Consider the following 17,697-nt stretch of genomic DNA (forward strand, 5'->3'; position numbering starts at 1 on the left):
ATCACCTGGAAAGCTGCTTCTCGCCCACCCCTGGGCTAGCATACAGTGCTTTGTATGTAGGAGCATCTCATCTCGTGAGCCCGCACCTTCAGTCTGAACCTGTACAGTCCCGTTTGTCACCTCCATGATGACACTGCTGGATTGGACCTCGGAGGGCCCATGTTCAGATTCCCCTTACCCATGAAGCTCACTGGGAGGCCTTGGACTAGTTTGACTCTCTTATGTCCTCTGCCTTGAGATCCTTGGAGAAAAGGTTGCATGAAAATGTACTAAATGGCCTTCTTTGGGATAGTGATCAGAGGTTTCCATATATAGCTTCCATATAGCCCGAAGGCCTGATCTTGCCTAATCTTGGAAGCTAAGCAGGGTTAGCCCTGGTTGAAATCTGGATGGGTGACTTAAATGATGTGAACCACCCAGAGAGCTTCAGCTATGGTTGGTTGTTCTTGTTAGTCACGAAGTCATGTCTGACTCATCGTGACCCCATGGACAACATTCCTCCAGGGCTTCCTGTGCACCACCATCCCCCGGAGTCCACTTAAGCTCACACCAACTGCTTCAGTGACTCCATCCAGCCACCTCATCCTCTGCCGTCCCCTTCTTCTTTTGCCACCTATTGTTCCCAGCATCAGGGTCTTCTCCAGGGAGTCCTTCCTTCTAATTAGGTGGCCAAAGTATTTGAGTTTCATCTTCAGGATCTGGCCTTCTAAAGAGCAGTCAGGGTTGATCTCCTCTAGGACTGACCGGTTTGATCGCCTTGCAGTCCAAGGGACTCACAGGAGTCTCCTCCAGCACCACAATTCCAAGGCCTCAATTCTTTGGTGCTCAGCCTTCCTTATGGTCCAGCTTTCACAGCCATAACTTGCAACTGGGAAAACCATAGCCTTGACTATATGCACTTTTGTTGGCAGGGTGATGTCTCTGCTTTTTAGTATGCTGTCTAGATTTGCCATAGCTTTCCTCCCCAGGGGTAAGCGTCTTTTAATTTCTTGGCTGCAGTCCCCATCTGCAGTGATCTTGGAGCTCAGGAAAATAAAATCTGCATATCTGAGGTTGTTGATATTTCTCAATCTTAATTCCAACTGGTGATTCATCTAGCCCCGCCTTTCTCATGATGTGCTCTGCATATAAGTTAAATAGGCAGGGCGACAGCATACAGCCTTGCCGTACTCCTTTCTCAATTTTGAACCAATCAGTGGTTCCGTGTCCAGTTCTCACTGTTGCTTCTTGACCCGCATATAGGTTTCTCAAGAGGCAAATAAGATGATCTGGTACTCCCATCTCTTTAAGAACTTGCCACAGTTTGTTGTGATCCACACAATCAAAGCCTTTAGCATAGTCAATGAAGCAGAAGTAGATGTTTTTCTGGAACTCCCTAGCTTTCTCCATGATCCAGCATATGTTGGCAATTTGATCTCTAGCTCCTCTCCCTCTTCAAAATCCTGCCTGTACTTCTGGCAGTTCTCGGTCCACATACTGCTGGAGCCTAGCTTGTAGGATTTTGAGCATAACTTTGCTAGCATGTGAAATGAGTGCAATGGTGCGGTAGTTTGAACATTCTTTGGCATGGCCTTTCTTTGGGATCAGAACGTAAACAACTATGAGTGGTATAGAAATGTAAATAATAATAATTTGTGTAACACTATGATTGTAGCCTGACTCTCCCACACTAGAGACTTTCAGAAAGAAACTGGGCAACAGACCTTTTTTACGAGTGGCTGGAGAAACGGGACTTGGCTTAGATTTAAAGATGTCTTTACATTTTTATAAATCGATTTGAATATGATTATAGAATGTTTAAAAGATATGTTATAAGGGGCTGACCCAGTACGTCTGATGTATTTGATGATTGATTTTTTTTTTTTAGTTTTTAGTTTAAAATCTTAATAAAAAATGTGCAAAAAAAAAAGAATGAAACTGGGCAACCATCTGAGTGGGATGATGTAACGTGGTGTTCCGCAACAGCAGGGGGTTAGACCCGATGGTCTTCTTGGCCTCTTCCAACTCTTCTATGATTGGCTGCCTTGAAATTTTATGGAACTTTTATGCTAAATTCATTGCCGAAATTTAAAGGACTTTAGGCAAGGAACTTGATACAGTTTCCCTTGCTTGATTGTATTCTTGGGAAAACACTTTTCTTAATGCACTTTCACCTTTAGCGTTTAACATAATCTAGAGATAAATCCTTGTCTTGCAATGCATCTCAAGTTAGTGAGTCAAAGGCATAATAAAGAACTGTTGGGAAAGGAGACATTAAATTTCGCTTCTCAGAAAAACCCATGAGATCACTTGCCTCTCAGTTAGAGAGATCCCCACTACATATTCCAGAGTATCACGTGGTATAGCTCTTGCTAGCTAGGTTGTACCACTCAATGGAAATACAGCCACTGGAGTGAAGGTTGGTTTGGAAAGCCACATCCCTTTTTCTGCAGTGCTGTATTTGAAACCGATTTAGAAGCTCTCCTTTCTTTTCCGTACAAAGTTACTGAAGGCTCATAGCATCACAGAATTGCACAGGTAAACTGAAGAATTGCCTTCTGTGATGGGAGATTGCTTCTTGTGGCTTTTCCTCTGTGTAGGAGGAGATGGCTCTCAGAGAAAAGGACACCTTGATAGGCCTCACGGCCTGTACTGTTACTCTCCATAAAAGGCACATCTAGTGCTGGCTTTTTGGTACCGGGTGAAACCCTTTATTAACACATGCCTTTAAATGCTTTGTGCCATCCTATGCATATCCACTTGGAAATAAGCCCCTTTGAGTTCAATGAGATTGACTCCAAAGGAAATGTGGAAATGGTAGCCTTAATTTGATTGTGTAACTTTACTGTCTGTGTCTATATTATATAAAACAAGGGCTTTCTAGTTTTTCTTTCAGGGCAGAAATCCTTGGAGGTTGGTTTACAATGCAATAAAATGCAAGTAAAACAAAAACAAAAAGATCTAAATCTTCAGTCTCTGTTGAACCATAAGATACAATCTGTGGTCTTCACGAGATTCCTAGGGCACAATGTTCTGCGTGTTTAGACAGAAAAAAAATCCTTATAGCTCCCGGCATAGCAACAACTGATAAAACACTAAATCTGTAACAGGTTGGCAAAATACCATCATTAGTCAGCTTAAGCTGTTATGGTGGCAGTGTGGTGTAGTGGTCAGTGTGTAGGACTGGGGCTTAGGAAGATCTGGGTTCTAATCCCCACTTGGATATGGAGTTTCTTGGGTATTCTGGGCTAGTTAGTGACTCTTAGACTAACTTCACAGGGATATTGTGAGGATAAAAAGAAGAAGAGGACGAAGGCTAGGTAAGTCACCTTGGGCTCTTGGCAAGTAGAAAAAAGGTGTGATATAAGTGTAATAAATAAATAAAATCCAATGCAAATATTGTATAGACATTAGAAGCCCTATGTTGATATGTGCCATCAAGTTATCTCCAACTTTTGGTGACCCTGTGGAGAGAAGCCCTCTGGAATGTCCAGCCCTTCACCCCCTGCTCAGCTCTTGTAAACTCAGGGCTGGAGCATTGCTTGCGGAGTCAACCCATCTCATTTCTGGTCATTGCCCTCTTCTGCCACTGACTTTCTCTAGCGTGATCATCTCCTCCAGGAAGTTTGGCCTTCTCATGATGTGCCCAAAGTGCGGCAGCCTGTAATTCCCTGTATTCCCCAGCCACTGTTGCTGGGAGCTACGGGACGTTTTCCTGTCTAAACATGCATAGGATTGCACCATAAAGCCATGGTCCTATTCCCATTCTTCCAGACCAGGGGACTCAAACTCAACTTACCCAGGGGCCGCTGAAAGTAGAGTCTGGGTGAGGCTGGGCCACATCAAGTATTCCACCACCGTGGTGGGGGTGGGCCGCTCATCCAGAGGCCGGCCCGGGCGCCGCCGGCGCTTTGAAGGCTGCAGGGCCCCTCCCCTGTGCCCCAACCGTCCCGGCAATTGGCCCGCGGGCCGTGAGATTGAGACCTCTGCTCTAGATCAACCCCAGAGGGATTTGCTGAGGAGTAAACATGCACGGGGTTTTGCTGTCAAAGTGCTGCCCAGCATCTCGGGGTAGATGCACTGCATTCGATTGGATTTTAGCACATGTGCAATTATTAGATGAGGGCGCTTCGCTTCGCCTTTTTGCTTCGCTTCACTTTTCGCTTCACTTCGCTTAGCTGCTTTTTTTTTTTTTTTTGGCCATGTGGCCACACCGAGCCACTCTGTGGGCTACAATCTTGCCTTTCCGAGTCTAATAATACTAATACTAAAACTAATACTATGACTCTCTTGTGCGCCACTGCCTCACCCAGTGGCTTAATCAGTCACCAATGCCTTCCCTTCTTTGAGTTAATTTTTCTCTAGACTAGCAGCACCACTGGATGACCCAGATTTTCTGTCTCTGCTAATCCACAAAAATACTTTCTCTGGTCTTTGTGGTGTACCCAGGGTGCAACCCCCTGCATGTTTAGGCAGAAAAAAGTGCTAAAACTCCTAGCATGCTCTAGTCCAGGATAAGCTGTGCTCCCGCAGCTCTTCCTCTGTCCTGTACGATGGTACAGTCTGAAAGCAACTGTGGAGGTAAATGCCATGGAAGGCTGAGAGGAGAACTCTCACCGTATTGCCCCCAGCGTAGACATGTCCATAACTGCTCCTGGCTCGCTCATATGAAATGACACTTCCTACATAGCTGCTGGCGTGGTCACCTTTGGCGAGTAAAACTCACTTCCAGGGCAGTGGAGCCACTGAGAAACCTTCACAAAAGAGGCTTGAGTGTTTTTTCTGCCAAGCCGCATCCAAGTAAGGAAGCGCATGTGGGCGGGCGGGCTCACGATAACATCCCATGGCCACGTAAGACCTTTGTGCTCATTGGCAAGGCTGCTCTAAGCAGAGCATCCGTTCTCGGGGGTCTGCGAGTGACTTTGGGAACTTCGCCCACACAATCAAGATCGCTTCCACCACGAGGCTTCTTGCACAATGCTCATAAATTGCCGACACTGTTTCAACACAGCCTGTGTTGGCTAACAGAGCTTGGAGTGAAGTGCTGGGCCCGGTGCCAAGGGCTTTCTCGCTGGTAATGGGCCTGGGCCTGCCCACGTTGTCGTCTTGGAGGAGGGCAGGTCAGAAGGCATCGTGCTTGCATTCGCCTTATCACACACCAGCAGCCGGTCTGCTGAGCCACAAAGTCTTGGCTTTCCTCTCCTCCAGATGGACCTTGGATGTTAAAAAGCGTGTGTATCTGCAGGCGTACGGGTCGTGTGGAGTGCCGGTAAGTGAATTCTCTTCACACGTTTTTGGAATCGTTACCGATCCCAAAGAAGTAAAGCAAAGCAAGAGCAGACCTTCCGTGCAGCAATATACTCTGTGCTCTTACATGCTGCAGGGAGTCTAGAATAACGGAGCAGATTGCTCCGGGGGGTTAACCCCTGGCAATTAATATTGTGTGCATGACTGTGTGTGTTTGGAGTGTTTCATGAACAGGATATTGTCCTCTCTCAAGTGAATTGGGAGTATCTAAGGTGAACAGCAGCTTATGCCTAAATTACAGACGTGTGTTCATCCCATTCTATGGTTTATACCAGCTTTCCTAGTATTTGCCCGATGTTTTGGACTACAAGGCCCAGCATTCCTTTCCATTGGCCATGCCAGTTGGCGCTGCTGGGAACTGAAGTCTAAACATCTGTATGACACCAGGTTGGGGAAGGTTGGCTTTTGCCACTCTTGGCGTAGTATAAAAGAGAGACACCTTGCTAGCATGTGAATGCATGTGTAATATTGTAAGAGTATAACTGCAGTGGGTTCCTCACAGGGAAAAAGGAGGTATATAAATCCAATGCAGCAGCAGCAGCAGCAGCAGTAGTAGGCTATCTTTCGTATGGTGGATTGAATTGCTCATCTTACTTGTTTAATTTTTTTGTTCCTTACATGTTACAGTTTTTGCATAAGCAAAACTTTAGCCTTGCCGTTTTTGTATAAGCAAAACGTTAGTGTTGCAGTTTTTGCATAAGCAAAACTTTAAGGAGCAAGAAACAATAGCTACTTGATACTGACATGGCAATTCAGCAAAGGAGATGTTAACCATTCGTAGTCCTTTATACCTGCAACTGCGAGGGTTCCTGTGTGTGATTGCTCATGGGACTAAGAGCAGTTGTAGGGGAAATGGCACAGATGGTAACCGACCTGGGTTATCTAGGTCTGTATTTGTCTTGGGGTTCTAAAGGGTTGGGAGATGTGACTGCAGCTCTCCCTTCATCTTCCCTTGCTTGCCCTTGGGACAGGGGAAGAGTTAGCAGTAGCTACCGCTGAAGCAGGTGTGAGCACATCTGCGCCAAAATGTCACGAGGAGATGTGTCAGGAGTTGCACTATGCACGTGGAGACTTTCCAGCTCGGAATCCCCTCCTGGGTCTAGCACATGACATGCCTGCGGTTTTCGTCCCGCTACACGTTCTTTGGAATGGCTTTATTTATGTCCTATCTCAGAACTCCCAACATCCTTTTAAAAAAACCTATTCCAGCAACCCAGCCCTTGCCGCCTTCACCCTTCCGCGCTGTAGGTTGCAAATGAATTCACTGTGATGAATGAGGGAGTCTTCAGCCCTCATATAGTAGGACTTCAGTGGGACCAAGCCTGGAGAGAATCCCCTGCGATTTGCGATGCCTTGGTTTGGAATCTTTTTCAAACAAGAACTTGGTAGCCTCCGAGGCCAAGCTCGAGGGGCACCCGATTTGGTTCTCTCTCTTTCAAACTGTGTCACAGATTAGAAGGAGCTCAGTTTGATGTTATCGCTCTCTAACGCAGGTTGCTTTGCACAGGGGTTCCTCCAAGATTAAGACTGATCTCAGCACTGCTGGAGGACAGGCAGGTTCACACATGCACAAGCCAAATAGGTGCTTGCTTTGCCCAGGGAAGAGCTGCTCAGCTTGCTTTTGAGGACAATGCAGGCCCTTTCGAGGATCACTTTTATGCTCCGGACCTGTTCAGAGAGCCAGGCTTATCCCTGGAAGCTCAGATTGCCTCTGAGTTTCACTTGGGTCCTCCACCGGGTTCAGCTGGTGCAGCACCAGCGATGACTCTCTGGAAAGGGAGAGTTTGTCTGGCCTCAGTTATCCATGTCTGGGTAATGGCCACATTAGATTGCAATTATGCTCTGCATAGGACTCACTTGGAAGATTTCCCAGAAGCTGCTGCTTGTTTAGAGTGCAGCCATAAGCATGTCACCAGCCTTTTCGCTGAGAACGCTGTTGGGGCAGAGATGAGCTCTATAGGTCCGAGCTGCCTGGCTCGATCGCTAGGAAAGGACCCGAAGCGACACTTGGGAAAGTAACTTTCCATCAGTGCTGGCCTGGGTGGACTTAGAATTATGCAGCTTCAGCGTTCCCTTCTCGGCCAAACGAGCGCTTCCCAGAAGCGAAATATGCAATTTTGTGATAAAGCAATCAAGCGGAATTAAAGAGCTGATGCCAATGAGATGCTCTGCATAAACAAAACAAGGATATGAAAGCAACTTACTGCTGTGGTTGGCCTAAGAGCCTCTAAGGCACTTGAATAATTTGGAGCACGCATGCCAAAAAAATATGAACAGGGGAATGCAACTTAATTATTTACCAGTACTTAAAAAACTCACTTTAATAGGTAGAATTGCAGTGATAAAGATTACCTTGCAACTGCAGCAGTGTGGGGTAGTGAGTAGAGTGTTGGTCTTCGACCTGAGAAATCTGAGTGATAGTCTCCACATGGCCATGAAGCTCACTAGGTGACTTTGCACATGCTCACGCAGGAACTGATGCTGAGCCCTTCGTCTGGGTGGACAGGCTATTGGGCTGTGGAGTCTTGGTTTGGGGCCCTGTGGTCCAGCCCTAGCTACACCACCACCTCCTCCACATGCCCCCCTCACTTCCAAAGCGCCTCTTGATGGACCCAGCTCAGCACCAGCTTGACAATACTTGCTTGAAACATCCATGCTGGTGCAGGTAGAGAACACTTTTGAGCATCAAGCCCATGCTTCTAGGAAGCCCATTGCACCAGGACTCAGGACAAAATTGTAAGCATTCCCCGATGGTACCCATGTTAACCTATGGCAGCCATGAGGCATGTGTCAGTCTTCAAGATACGAGACTCTGCTTTTGGACCCGGTGGTGTTTTGCAGTGCTTTCGTTTGGAGGCCTAGCCATGCTCTGGCTGGAGTGACATGTCGCTTCCTTTCTTCCCAGACATGTGTTTGCAGCTGGACCCGGGGTCGTTCTCCATGGCCATGTGGACCGCTGGCCTGGGAGCCATCGGGGCTGCTGTGACAGGGATCATCCTGGCCAACACAGATCTCTTTCTCCCTAAAGCGGAAAAGGCCTCGCTGGATTTTCTTGCGGAGGCTGACCTGAAGACGCTGGGACACGGTAAGACTTGGGCTCCTTCCCCAGCAGAGCATTCTAGGAAGAGGCACAGCATGTTCTGAGCACTGGGATGGGGTGGCCAGCCGAGCTTTCCAGGTGTGGAGAAAGGGGACTTGTTATCCAGTGAAAGGCTCAACCATCCTCTGTTACCGAGATATGACTTGTGGGTGATGGTTAATGAGGTTGCTCATGGGCCTTGGAGTTCAGATCATCTGCAAAGCCTGCCTCTACGCTGAGTGAATTCAGAGTACCCTACTGTTTGTTTCTTTAGGAGAGCAAAGAACACTCAAAGCAGGAGAGCTGTGGAAGAAGAATGGTGCGGTCATCATGGCAGTTCGGCGCCCCGGATGATTTTTGTGCAGAGAGGTATTGTGGGTACTTCTGTGTGGGAAGTTCTGGAGAACAGACGGGGTGAGAAAGCTGATCTTTCCGGAAGCTTGTGGGTTCGGGACAGAGATGAGGGTCTAGTTTCCACTGAAGTGTTAAACCCGCATCTGGCTGCCTAGGTGCCCCTCTCTACAAAGCCCCCTTCCTGTAGAAAGCTAGGAGTCAGGGAAAAGATTACTCTAGAATCCTTTCCCCTAATGCCTGTCTCTGTGGAAGGTTTTCCTCTTTCGGTTGTGCTTTGTGGGATGTTTGTTTATGTCAGCCTCAACCTGCTTCTGATGTAGCAAAGTCCAGACACAGTGCTCCACCTCAGTGAGAACTTGATCAAGGTCAGCACTCCTTGCTCAGTCTTAGCTGGCATACGCACTGGTGAAGGATGATGGGAACTGAAGGTCAAAGCATCTGGAAGATGACCTGTTGCTCACACTTGCCATATTATGTCACACGGTCAGCCTCGTGCTGTTTTCAGAGATTCTCCATCTTGCATCTTTTAAAATGCTTCCTTCCTGTGGTAGATGTCATTCCAGCTGGTCACCAGAATTAAAACAGATTGGATGCCTTTAAAGGGGGATTAGACATAGTCACACCCCTGGATGCCAGTTGCTGGGGAACAGCTGTGGGGGTGGCCCCATGTCCTGCTTGTGCATTTCCCAAGGACCATCCAGGTGGCCAGTGGGAAATGGGTTGCTGAACTAGATAAGCCATTCGTCCTACCCAGTAGGTCTCTTCTCTTTATGTGAAATGTACGCTTCCATGGGACCACATTTATAGACCCCAAGTACGTTGCCAGTTCTTTTGCACTATGCTGAAGAGCTTCATGTTTCCTTCTTGATAAGTTTTGGTTCGTGTTTGTTCCCCTCCGCTTTTTCTTCTGAATCTTCCATGCCAGAGCCTGTGCCTTTTGGCACTTTTTCTTCAATGCTCATGCACTCCTACATCTGACTTCCTCGTCCTCTCTTCCCTGGGCTCCAGAAGATGGGTCATGAGCTGAGGAGATGTCCCAGGATAGTGGCATGACCCAGTGGAGAGATGCTTTGGCCACTGGGCTTGTTATTCATTAAGGACTAAGATTCCTTTGCTCTGAAGAGCCTTTCCTCAGTGTCCTGTTCTCTCCAGCCAATGTTGCCATCTGCCACGAGACTTGCCTTCCAGCCTATTTGGAGAATTCTAGTTGAGGAAGGCCAGTGTATTAATGAGCAGTGTACAGCCAAACAACACCTAATGGTAATGCAGAAGTGAAGTCTTGTTCTTCATCTAGGTTGAGACTCTCTTACTTAGTCTTAGATTGCTGGTGTGGTGGTTAGAGTGTTGGGCTGGGGACTGGCGAGATCCAGGTTCTAGTTTTCGCTCGGCCATGCAGCCAGCTGGGTGACTTTGGAACAGTCACAGACACTCAGGCCAGCCTACCTCACAGGGTTGTTGTGAGGGTAAAAATTGAGTTTTGTCAACTGCTCTGGTTTCCTTGCAACAAGAAAAAAGGTGGAATATAAATGCCATGTAGTAATAAGTAGGCTGAAATCTCTATCCAGATGAATACTGCAGTAGTAATCAAAGGGGTTTACAATATACAAATACAACAATAAAATGGTTTAAATGTTTTACGGTTTTGATATAGTGAGACATTGAAATAACAGCAGATGACAAAATTAAAAGTGAGAAGCTGAAGATGACCAACCGCAATAAAAAAACCTGAGAAAGTCTTGTTAGATCAGAAGGTCTCCAGATGTTTTGGGCTTCAACTCCCAGAAGGCCCTGCCCGCATGGCCAGTGTTGAGGAATTCTGGGAGTTTCTGTCCTCAGGTACACCCCCAAGCGGTAATGGACTGGAACGCCAGTTCTACGAATTCATTCCATTATATCTGGCCAGGGCTCCTCTTAGCAGCAAAGTTCAGGCATTGTGTTTAATTCCGGGGCATGTCTTGGCACAGCAATGTAAATGCCACAGCTAAGCAGGGGTGCCTGTCGGTGGAACCCTGTAAACCCGGCCATTCTCTCCCTTTAGGAGGCCGCTGAGCTGTCCTCTCTCAAGCCGCAGCTTGACCAGCTGGGCGTCCCCTTATATGCTGTTGTGAAAGAGAACATCGGGACTGAAGTGGAGGATTTCCAGCCCTATTTCAAAGGGGAAATCTTTCTGGATGAAAAGGTGAGGTAATTGCCAGCTGGTGTCCTGGCTGTTCTTCCTTCTCTCTGTCCCCCAATTTTCTGTCTGCCTGTGAGATTTTGAACCACTCTGTCGAAAGGCATTTTTGCATATGAAGCTCACGGGTGCCCTGGCATGTGTTGGTTTGTGCTGCTGGTGTCAAACACAGCCAAAAGGCTCATTCACCCACATTGCTAGTGCCTCTCTCCTGGAGCCAGAATCACACCCATCCCTGGGAGAGATCAAAGATGGCTTTATGAGCAAAAGTACTTCAGCTCACCTACTGCTGATGAATGTGCGATCCCTGTCCATTCAGAAGAGAAAGATTTTGTAAGACAAATTGGTACCCTGGCCAATGTGCATTAAAAGAGTCTTGTTTTTTAATGGCTGTGTATAACCCTCTTTTTCTTGCCGCATAGCATGGCTCTCTTACTATCTTCTCCATGGGGAATGTGTGGGGTCGGAAACCAGATCTGTGACCCCACCTGTGAAGTCCCATTGCATGATATCTAAATGCCCCACTTCTGCTGACAGATGTGCAAAGGAACATTCTCAGCCCTGGCAAGCCCTTTCCACTGCCATGGGAGAGTCTTGAGGGAAGCTGGAGGCACGGAAATCAGTTTAGCCGAGCTGAAACATAATAGGTTAATTGGCTTTAACTTTGCTATTTCCACACCACTCACAGATGCATGCCAAAAACAGATCAGCTTTGAAACGGGGGCGTGTTTTTGCATGATTTCCCTATAAGCATGCATAGATCAACAGAAAGATTAAGGCGGTTATTTACTCCCATCAAAATTTTAATCCTTTAGAGCAAGAGGTTTGCATGTCCCAATTAGTCATCCAGTCCTCTAAAAGGGGAAAGCTAAAAATACAAGCGCACATGGAAAATAGCAAGGAGGGATAAATAAGAGCATATTGCTATGTTTACGAAAGCAGGGAGTACCTCTTGAATGCAATTTGCATTTCTCGGGGGGGGGGGGGGGGGAAGCTTCTTTTACTCTGACCAGGAGCCACATTTGGGGGTTCTGAATTGGGCAGGATGGTAAACAAATCTACTTTTTGTGGCAAGTCCAGCCTCTTTGCCTTCCCCTGCATTCCAGCATCCACGCATGACTGTGCAGATTACGCGGTTTCCACACGGAATCCCCCTGCTACAAGATACATCCCGGTTTCCTCCACAAACATTCTGCAGGAACCTGTCCAGCAACTGTCCAGCACAGATTTAGGCCCATTTAATTTCCTCGCTCTCAGATCACGCCCCATCGCTGTAAAGTTTTGGCCAAGAGGGTGGACACACACTGTTGCTCTGCTTTGAAACACTTCCTTCTCAGCTTGTCTCTGCTACTCCAGCACTGCTATCCTTGACCCCAATTTGAACGTCACAATACAGATACCAGATTTCTAAAGTGCCTGGTCTCTCATACAAGATGCCTAGCAAAAACATCCAGCTATCTAATAACATCAAAAAAGCGAATGGTTCCAAGCAGCAGGTTTGTGGTATAGTTTTGTGGTTTTCGGTGTTTTTGGTTGCGGTGATGAAGCCGCTCAGTGAGCAGGGCAGATTCAGAGTGCAGATTCACAGAGATGGAACGTGCGTGCATAAACACAGTCAGGGACAAAGAGATGGGCACACAAGCATCAAGAGACATGTTCAGAGAAGAAGGTGTGTTTTGTGTCAGTAAAAAACTGCCTGGGCTTGGAACAGTGTGTGCTGAAAGGGAATTAATATTCTGCAACCAGGGAATTCAAATTCGGTGCCAACTGACACAAGTTATGCAGTTTGAAGTCACACCCCAAAGCATGAAAGATCTTACCTAATCGTTTTTCTGCTGTCTTTGATTTCAGCACATCCTTCAACCTAAGTGCAGGTCTGTAGCCATTAGGGCTAGAAACATCGAAACTGAGTGAGTCTCCCAGTCCATCTAGTCTGACCCCCGGCTCCAGCTGACTCCGCTCACGACATGCCCACCATGTGGACGTCCAGCCTGTCCTTGAACACCCTCACCGTTGGGGCCTCAACAACCTCTCATGGAAGCCCATTCCACACCCTCGGGGTCCCGTCAGGAAGTGCTTCCTGGGATCCAAACTGAACCTTGGTTCCTTGAGCTTGGCTCCCTTGGAACACGTCCTGCCTTCCTCTGCAGGGGAGAACAGATCTCCACCCACCTCCGTGTGACACCCCCTCACATACCTGCATGTCGCCAACAGATCCCCTCGGAGTCTCCTCTTGTCCAGGCTGAAGAGGCCCAGCTCCCTCCATCTCGCCTCATACGGCTTCCCCTGCAACCCAGCCAGCAACCTTGTGGCCCTGCGCTGCACTGACTCTACCTTGCCTCCTTCTCACAAAAGCAGAGATGGCTGGGGAGGTGAATTTTGTGTGTGCCAAGTACCATGTTGCCCACTCTGCACTCTTGCAGCACGGCAGCATTTGCTCGGTCTTGTGTATTGCGTGTTGAACCGTGTTTGTGCTGTGGTAACTACACCTGCCTCTACTTCTTCCGTGTCAGGATAGTTCCCTGGATGGCTCTCATTTTCCTCTTCTCTTTTTGATCTTTCTGTCTTGGCTCATTGTGTCTGGTCCCCTTCTGCAGAAACGATTCTACGGACCTCAAAAGAGAAAGATGTTGTTCATGGGCCTGATCCGCTACAATGTCTGGAGGAACTTCTTCCGTGCTTGGAGGAGTGGCTTCACGGGGAACTTGGACGGAGAAGGCATTATCCTGGGAGGCGTTTTTGTGCTCGGTCCTGGGAAACAGGTATTTGCATGTGTGTGCATTGTGCACTCCTCGTTCCTATGCGCAATCATGAATTGGAGGGCATGCAAAATGTAGTTTTGTTTGTTTGCATGGAGGAACTGATACTTGGGTAAGGTGCCACTTAACTAATCGTGATGGCAAATATCTCTGCAGAGCAGGTACGGCTAACTTATGGCTCCCCAGCAATGTTTAGAGTCCTCTTTCCCCCGTGGAATCCTGCTAAATCTTTTGGGAAACACACTGCATGGGAGAATAAGTGTGCCTTCTTTGCAACAGAATCACACTGTGCTTTGCAGCAGAAACATGCTGTCTGTTTTACGCAGGCGCTCAGATGAGATTCCCAGGTGCGCACGAGAGATGGAGGGCTCCGGTGGGAATGGCGACTCAGACTCGGAGGAGGGGGAGTGGAGAGCTGAACCAGCCATGGCTCAGAGTTCTCACTCTGATATGGGAGTTGTTGAGACTAGTGAGGCCTCGGCTGCCCAGACTTTCCCACCTGAGCCAGCTCTGGATTAAAGGTCTTCAAGGGCAACCACAGAGCCCCCTTCTACTCCTGATGGTGGGAAAGAAGCCAGCGGAGAACAGGCTGGGGAGGGGTTCTCGGGAGAACTTGACACCCCAGGAGATGTGGATGCAAGGCCCGCCGATGCACCTGCCGGCTGGACCAGTTTGGGGCTCAGTGGGAAGAGCGTTGGTGTGCCCGCTTCCATATGGATCAGCGGTTTTCAACCTTTTTATAGTTGGGGGCTGGCGAAAATAAGAAAATCATTTTGAGGACCACTGAGGCAGAAAGAAAGAGCAATATATGCCTAATATAGTGTTTTGTGGATTCATTTTTAAATACCAAAAAATGAAAATTCTCTAAGATAACCAGAAACTAAGCGGTAAAAATACTAATAGAAGAATACAATGTTGAAATTAAATGTAATCAAATACAACAGAAATTTTCAGAGAGTAACATTTAATTCTACTAAGGCTAGTGCGAAATCTTCTGTTGCTTCTTTTACGAATACTTGATCCTCATGGCTGCAGTGTTGTTTCCGATAGATGAAGTGCTACATTGACATTGACACCGGAAATAACTTGCTTTAATAGTGAAGTACAACTAATCCCACCCACTCAAACCGCCACACACACTAGAACAGATTGGCTAAGAGAACACACTCAACACAACCCTGCCGCAACATTTCCCCTACCGCAACATAGCAGAAAAAGGCCTGACCTTTGGAGCCCTGGCTAGAGGCAGACCTGGTGCTGGGCAGCTCCCCGCTGGCTCCCTTCGAGCCATGTCTCCCTTCCCCAGCCCTCCTGGCAGCACCAGCACACCCCCCACGAACATGATGTGAACTGAGGAAGAGGTGGTGGAGCACAGTGAGCCCCCGCACTGGTCTGCGGTGAGCAGGATGCAGCTCTTTCATGGACCGACGGGGTATCTGGCAGAACGGTGCTGGTCCGTCGACTGGCGGATGAAAACTTCTATAGATCGTGACTTTTGTAGGACTGGATACGTTGCAACAATGCGAACCTCTGAACACTGGCGTTCTGTTTTGCTCTTAAATCTCAATAATAAGGACTAGAAAACTTTGGGTTTATTAAAGAGGATTGGGGATCTGTCCTTTGGCAATCAGATCCTTCAGGGGCAAGAATCAGATAGCTAGGGAAATATCAGTACTGTAATAAAATCTTGTGCACAGGTGCATTTCTAACCCATATTTTCTCCTTCCCTTTTAGGGTGTTCTGCTGGAGCACCGTGAGAAGGAATTTGGAGACAAAGTGAGCCTTGATGTGGTCATTGATGCGCTTAAGAAAATCAAGCCTCAACCTTCAGAAGATAAAAAATAGATACACATTGACCTCTTAGTTATAAAACTGGACTAGAATGTTTGGTTATAAACTCACACTGTATCTATGCTAGGCACTAAATTGTTTGCAAATACCTTGAGCACAAGGTCCCATTGTTTAGTTCTCTTGGCTCCAGATATCCAGTGTCTCTTTGTGTCTTTGTCTTACTGGTTTGATGAAGGGCTTGATCTAAAATTTTAAGATCAGGCCAGGATGGTTTCCAGTTGGAACAAAACTGCCAGGAGTATCTGGGTATCTGTGCAGAGAATGGATGAGAGAAAGCTAATAAAGACATTCAAAATCATTACAAAAGTGAATATTGCTTGGTTTTCGGTGCACTGTTTTCAGTGTAAACATAGTCACTAGGAAGCCCTGGAGAATTCATAGAATCATAGAGTTGGAATGGGCCATGAAAGCCATTGGGTCCAACTCCCTGCTGTTGCAGGACACCACATGACACCATCCCACTCAATGGCTGCCCAGTTTCTGTCTCCAGTGTGGGAGAGCCCCCACCTCTTCAGGCAGCTGGTTCCACTATCGTGTTGCTCTGACAGTGAGAAATCTTTTCCTGATGTCCTGCCTGAATCTGGGTTGTCACAACTTGACTTGATTATTCTGTGTCCTACACTGGCATCAGCAAGAAGAGATCCTGACCCTCCTCTTTGTGACAGCCTTTGAGGTGCTTATAGAGGGATATCATGTCCCGCCTCAGTCTTCTCTTCTCAAGGCTGAACGTGCCCAGTTCTCTTAGTCTCTCTTCACAGGGCAGTGTTTCCAAACCCTGGATCATTTTTGTTGCCCTCCTGTGGACCCTTTCTGATTTTCCTGCATCTTTCTTAAATCTTGGTGCCCGGAACTGGACACAGTATTCCAGATGAGTTCTGATTAATGAGAAGTATGAAGGACCTACTACTACTCATGATTCGGAAGTAATATTTTTGTTAATGCATCATTTTAATTGGAGTTGCAGTGCCTTCCCTCCTGACCAGAATCAACCTCCATGCTGTAATTGGTTGGCAGGGGCAGGAGTAGTTTTCTTGCAACTTGTAGCAAGCAAAGGGGCAGCTTTTGAAAGGGTTTCCTTGGAGGAGAGAGGGGTTTACTCTTCTTTTTCTCTGCTCCTGTTCAGAACAACCCCCCACCCCTGTTTCTGCCTACTATTACATTTTAAAAGCTGCCACACAAAGTTGCATGCAACCTCTTTAACATAACACGTGCTGCGCTGCTTTCCAATACCCTAAAACTGAAAGAGGACTGCCAACAGGGTTTGACTTCCAAATCCTTACATGTGACATGCACTTCTTTGTTAAGAGCGCAAGCTGGGAAGTCCTCTGTTAAATCCCTTTAGGCAAGGCTGTACCCAGTTTATGATATTAATTACACTGACGACCATGCAGGGGTGTTGTGTGATTGATGCATGGGCTGCCATCCCGCCTGTGCTTGCTGGAAGTAAGCCTGGATGACTGCAACAGGGCTTGCTTCTGAGTAAACACATAGCTGCAGTGTAGTTATGTGTGCTACTTAAACCCATTGCTCGCCTGTGTGTCTCAGCTGCATTGTGTACTCCCCACTAACAGACCATCGTCTTGGTGGTGGCAACACCTGAAGACCTCATAGACAGCCTCTAGGTTCTCTGTTTCCACAAATATAAAAAGTCCAGATGCTCTCCAGGTGCTGCTTGCTGAGTTTGCTTTGTTCTGGGAGGCTGTGGAGATACCTCAGACCTGCCTCATGGGCTGATGTCACAGTTTCTCATTGTGAGATCGTTGCCTCGGTAGCCAATCAGGAGTGCTCCCTGGGGAGTGGGGTGAGCTGAGCTCCTCTCTCCCCAGCATTTCCTTCCTCCATCTTGTCCATCTTCAAAGCCTTCACCGTTGGAGAGATGGTGAGCATCAGAAGGTCAAGCCACTGTCTGCTTGAGGGCACCAAGAACCTGTTCAGGTTGGTCTGTGGGACATACATGCTTGCCCCAATAGCGAAACAGCGGCTTTCCATGTTGAGATGCCAGGTGGCTCCTGCAGGTGCTGGAAGGCCAGAGCCAAGTAGGTGCATCTGGCATGGGCCTAATCCATCCTGTTTGTTGGGACTGATGTAGCAGTAGCAGCCTCCCGCTAGGAACCCCGCTGATGGCATTGTCTATTATGTTAGATCACCTTCACTTTTTACTGCGTGTGCATAAACAACAATGCTCCATCTGGTCT

At 47.5% G+C, this 17,697-nt stretch overlaps 1 protein-coding gene across 1 annotated transcript; it reads left to right on the forward strand.

Moving 5' to 3' along the window:
• The first annotated feature begins 5,095 nt into the window (after positions 1–5,095).
• Positions 5,096–15,800, forward strand: PRXL2A (peroxiredoxin like 2A). The gene is made up of 6 exons (XM_044420332.1): positions 5,096–5,248; positions 8,192–8,371; positions 8,640–8,734; positions 10,758–10,898; positions 13,490–13,654; positions 15,386–15,800. The coding sequence occupies exons 2-6, from the start codon at positions 8,194–8,196 to the stop codon at positions 15,494–15,496; spliced, it is 690 nt and encodes a 229-aa protein (XP_044276267.1). The 5' UTR covers positions 5,096–5,248; positions 8,192–8,193; the 3' UTR covers positions 15,497–15,800.
• The last annotated feature ends 1,897 nt before the right edge of the window (positions 15,801–17,697 follow it).

The sequence above is a fragment of the Varanus komodoensis genome, unplaced genomic scaffold (genome assembly GCF_004798865.1).
Source record: "Varanus komodoensis strain SLA01 unplaced genomic scaffold, ASM479886v1 scaffold11, whole genome shotgun sequence".
Taxonomy (NCBI): Eukaryota; Metazoa; Chordata; class Lepidosauria; order Squamata; family Varanidae; genus Varanus; species Varanus komodoensis.